Source organism: Olea europaea, chromosome 17 (genome assembly GCF_002742605.1).
Source record: "Olea europaea var. sylvestris chromosome 17, O_europaea_v1, whole genome shotgun sequence".
Taxonomy (NCBI): Eukaryota; Viridiplantae; Streptophyta; class Magnoliopsida; order Lamiales; family Oleaceae; genus Olea; species Olea europaea.
In genome coordinates this window covers 3,138,434-3,143,917 of record NC_036253.1, presented here as the reverse complement: position 1 = coordinate 3,143,917, position 5,484 = coordinate 3,138,434, and the positions used below count along the sequence as shown (strand labels likewise).

At 32.8% G+C, this 5,484-nt stretch overlaps 1 protein-coding gene across 1 annotated transcript in view; it reads left to right on the top strand.

Moving 5' to 3' along the window:
- Positions 1-3,299: 3,299 nt before the first annotated feature.
- Positions 3,300-5,484, top strand: part of LOC111366061 (uncharacterized membrane protein At1g16860-like) — a 5,746-nt gene continuing 3,561 nt past the window's right edge. Inside the window, exons 1-2 of the mRNA XM_022986708.1 lie at positions 3,300-3,497; positions 4,418-5,437. Of these exons, the coding sequence (XP_022842476.1) occupies positions 4,559-5,437 (879 nt within the window). The 5' untranslated portion in view covers positions 3,300-3,497; positions 4,418-4,558. The remainder of the gene's footprint in view (positions 3,498-4,417; positions 5,438-5,484) is intronic.

Sequence of the window (5,484 nt, the reverse complement as noted above, 5' to 3'; positions counted from 1 at the left end):
CTAGCGTAGTAGCCCTGTTTTGGATCCAATCCTGGATCCATCCCTATGAAAATTTATTATGTTGTTTATTTCTGAAATTATCTATAATGATGTTTATAATTTTCCCTTTCTATGTAGTTAAGATATTTAAATTCCTTGACTCAATAGTTTGACACCGAATAATAATTGTGATATTACACATTTTCGATCCCTATAAAGTTTCTTGTTGACGAAACAATTTTTGCAAAACATCATGTATATAGAATGTAATTGTAGAACTTACAGTTTATATACTATCTTAAATGTTAATAAATAACATATTTCGTGAAGTTTATGTTATATAATATTACAATAAATAGCATATTTTTTGAAATCGTAATATCATATTGAAAAGTAGTTTGATTTGTCTTTATTAATATTACAATTAAAATTGTTAAATCACTTGGTATATATTATTTAAATATCTTATTAACACAAATACGCACGTTTAAGCAAATAAATAAGGGTAATATTTAGAGCTTCTTAATATCTTTTGGACTTTGTGTATCAATATTTTTATTAGGTCTTTATTTTTCCCTTTTTTGATAAATATTTTAAATTTGGAATTGTCGTAATTTTCATCGATATTCATCATATAAGAATCTTCATAAACTGGACTATTTTTAAAGTCTCTATTAATCGAAAGTGGAATTTATTATTAACGAGTTATAGCAATTGCACCTATTAAAGCGACTAAAAGAATTATTAAAATGAGTTCAAATGGAAGAAAAAAATACGGCTTTAGAAAACTTGTTTAGTAATCATAACACTAATATTTAGAGGAGAAATTCTTCCCTTTTTAAGAAAATTAAATAAATTGACAATTGTTCTTTGGAATTCAATACATTGACGAGATTGTTGAATAATGGACCTTCAATGGTGAATCTTTCGGGTTCAGTTTCACCAATCTCAACCTTATTAAACACACCCAACAATGGTTTCAATCAAAACAACGATTCTTATTTCGATTGCTCAACTCAATATGTTCACAAAAAACACAATATGGTGGTTGCAATGAATCACCAAGAATAGAGGAAGACAGATTCGGTTTTAAGGCTCAAGAGAGAAAACTAGAGAAAAATGTCGGCTGTCTCTTTTCAATTGCACACACACAGAGCTCATTCAACAAATGAGGGTAATATATAGTTTTAGGGTGTAATAATATAGTGGGCTCATGGACCAACTAATGGTTAGAGGGGGCGGAACACAAATTGAGGCATACAAGATATAAATAGGCCGTAAGCAACATTAACTATATTAAGTTGTTTCAAACGACCCTCAAGTTATTTTTCGGGTTGAGTCAATTAATCGAGTGTGTTAATAAATATTTCAATCATCGGTCGAAATCTATAAAATCTAATCCGATTATCCGACACTGTTTAATATTATCGCCCGAAATTATTGGGTATCAAAAACCTAACAGAGATGAACACCAATATCGTGACACACATAATAAACAATAATACGATTGGAACTTAAAATTTAACTAAAATTATCTTATTAAGGCATGGTTAGTTTGTTATCAAGTCAAAGATGAAATCGATAAGGAGGAGGGACGTCCAATCGAATGTACATAAAAAAATTTATAACTCATACATGCCAAAAAAGTTGTTTTTAGTGGGATGAGACGTACACACTTTCATGACCAAAATATGGATAGGTTATGCGTCTAGTCTTTTAGAGACCCTACGATGATGGCAAAATAACTATTAAACAATGGATTAAGTGAACTATCAAATCAACAATGGATTAAAATAAGGGAAAATTGCAGCAATGATCCTTAATATTTTCATTTTTTTGCAAAATTTTATCCTGACCTTCATTTCATGTCAGTGGAGGTTTCTAACATTTCATAATTATACATATGAGTTTCATCTGGATAGAAACCGTCCAAAACAACGTTAGTTGACTGGAAAGATTCCTTGAACTATTTGCTACCACGACGATTTTATTGGATGTTGATACATTTTGGACGGTGTTTTGGATGATTTTATTGGATATTGATTTCTTAATTTTTTTGATCAATTGACGGTATTTTGAACGATTTTTATCTAGATGGATCTCAGGTGCATAAATATGAAAGATTAGGAATCTCCACTGGCACAAAATAAAGTTTAGGGTAAATTTTGCAAAAAATGAAAAGGTTAGGAACCGCTGCTACAATTTTCCCTTAAAATAACTTTCAAAATTTGTCTCCAAACTTGACATGTTTACGTAATTGTCTCACATTTGGTCTGGTAATAAAATTATTCCACCATTGGTTCGAAAAGAAAAAGAAAATCATTTAGAGAAAAAAATTACCATACAATGCAAGTAATAATTTTCTTGTCACACTAATCTATGAGGTATCATTGATAATAATTGATTGACATATATTATATTGATGACTTTATTGATAACTCTGAAATTTAATTAATTTTCATCAACAAAAATGTTCAAATCAGCAACAAAAAATTTTCATCTATGATACCAAATGTTATTATTACTCTCAAAATGTCCCTATGATATGAGTACGTTTTGGTAGAGTTTATGAAACTTTCTTATAATTCTAAAATGTGGGATTCAACTTTGAGTGACATATAAGGTGTTATAAGTGGGGATTCCTTATTATTGCTATCTTATAAAATTCCCCTAAACATGCTCTATATCTAAGGTCCTAAAATTGTCGAATCGCTTTTATCAATAGTACTGCAACATATATAATTACTAAAATACACTCCTTGTTCGTTGAAAAAAACTAAGGAAACACTAAATATAGCATAATACTCTCAATTGACTATGTGCATTCTTTTTTCTTGAAACTACATGATCAGAATCAGATCGAAATTTGTTAAAATTTAATTCATCTAGATTAAAAAAAAAGAAGAATTTCCATGTAATTCTCAGTTTTATTTAAATCTAAAACTATTTTTAATCTCTCAAGTAGATAAAACTTTAATTTAATTTATATTTGTATAAAATTAGTAATATTCATAAGAATAATTACTTTTGGAGTTTGAAAAAAGCAAAAACTATAAAATCTATACAATAGTTAATCTTGGACAACAATTTTTGCAAGTACAAAAAGATTCAACTGAGTTATGCCTAATTTATTTTTGTTTTATTTCAAACCTACTACAGATAATTTAGTTGGAAATCGAACTGAATCAACCAGATCATACATCACTTTCAATTTTCTTGAAAATTATGGCAAAAATAGATATTCCTGGTCTACAAAGGTCAAAGATACCACTTGAACTATTGAAGAAGTGGAAAACAACTGATAAAAGAGCAGAAAGGAGGAAGCTGAAGGGTGGGTTTTCAGTTTCATACTTCACCCCTTTCCGTTTCTCAGCCAGTCATAATATTTGACAAATATATATATTCTGCACCTTTTCTTCCACAAAATTTTTCGTAAACACATTAAACAATACCAAATCCAAAGCTCTGATCGTCCATGTCTCAATTTCTTCACGTTCTCACCTCATTCTTCAGTTTAGGTATGCCCATCTCTCTCTCTCTCTCTCTCACACGCACTAACGGAAAGACGCTTTTTTTTTTCCTTGTTCGTTGACTCTTAGGCTTGGATTTTGTGATCTCTGTCATTTTACTTGCTCTTTGTCAAAAAGGAAAATGTGGGTTCTTTCACTTACTTGATTTTCCGACATGGGTCTTGATTTCCTGTATTCTTTCCTTTTAGATATGGCAGCGTCCCATTTTTGGTAAATTTTAGTTCTGGATCGTAATTTCTGGGATTCTCCATAAACATATATTTTTTCTCTTTCTCAGAAATTAATATCTGCATTGGGTTCTCTGATTTTTCCCTTGTGATTTATGTGTTATTGGGTATATTTGCTTTCCACGCTCTTCTTCGATCTGTAAAGTTCTGGCTCCTCGGTAGTTCTTCAGAATGTGAAGTCTGAAAATACATCTCTAGAGTTTCGCTGATAATGGCTCTGCAAAGTCCATTACTTTTTACTTGTTTCTTTTTTTATATCAAAGTTGTATCTGGGTTTATATGATTGGGTTTGATTGGCTTGTATCCAGATCTGTTCTACGTGTGGTATTTCTATCTAATAATTTGTGGATTGTAGTTCATTCAGGCACTAAATTGTCATTCAGGATGATATGAGAGTGATGCCTTGTTCTAGATAAAAATCTGAAGTACTTTTTTGTTTGTTTGTTCTGTACTTGTTTTTATCTCTTTTTATTTGTTGCATTTTGAATTATGTGAGAGTTTTCTTTCAATTTTGCTATTTATCCATTTTGTATAATTTGATCAATCTAGAATAATACATAATTATACGACTTCTCTTTCAGTAGCTTTGATTGATTTGAGGAATATCTAGAAGTTTATATGTATTTTAGGAACCTATACTGCTAACTAAATCCAGTTGCTTTTTTGGTTTCACCTTTTTAGGTATAATCATTCGTTGGAAGTGCCCTTAGGCTGAGCTCTGAGACCGTGATCGAATTTTGATTGCTCAAATATTGTGGAAGTCGTGGGTTATCTGTTCACTGCATTGCATCATTTTTCTTCTGTGAGAATTGAATTAGCCATATGGGTTCGAGATTCCCATCTCATCAGCTGAGTAATGGCCTTTACGTCTCAGGCCGTCCTGAGCAGGCAAAAGAGAAGACTCCCACAATGAGCTCTGTTTCCATGCCATACACTGGTGGCGATATCAAAAAATCTGGAGAACTTGGTAAAATGTTTGATATCCCAATGGATGGCTCCAAGTCAAGAAAATCGGGTCCAATCAACAATGCTCCTTCAAGAACGGGGTCTTTTGGTGGCTCTGCTTCTCACTCGGGCCAACTAAATTCTGTGAATCGGGCAGGTTCCGGTTCTTCTGGCGGTGTTTCCGGATCAGCTTCTTTAAAGAAAACAAATTCCGGTCCACTTAATAAGCATGGAGAGCCACTGAAAAAGTCATCGGGGCCTCAAGGTGGAGGAGCAACTGCCATGTCCCGCCAAAATTCTGGCCCTCTTCCTCCCGTTCTTCCAACCACAGGCCTCATTACATCTGGACCTATTACTTCAGGCCCTTTAAATTCATCAGGGGCTCCTCGAAAGGCATCTGGTCCTTTAGAGTCGACTGGATCAATGAAGTCATACAGTGCTTCTATAATCAATAACCCAGCTGTTACTCACCTTAGCCAGGATGATGAATATTCTTTCCATAAAAGCTTTCCAAAGCTAATTCTTTGGTCCATCATTCTACTTTTTGTGATGGGATTTATTGCGGGGGGTTTTATCCTTGGGGCTGTTCACAATCCCGTTCTTCTCGTTGTTGTTGTTATACTTTTTGCTGTTGTGGCTACAGTATTTACCTGGAATACTTGTTGGGGGCGCAGAGCTATTACTGGTTTCATAGCTGATTATCCAGATGCTCAGTTAAGAACTGCAAAAGATGGCCAGTTGGTTAAACTTTCTGGGGTATGCTTTACATGCTGATGTCCATATTTATATTCATATCCTCCTTA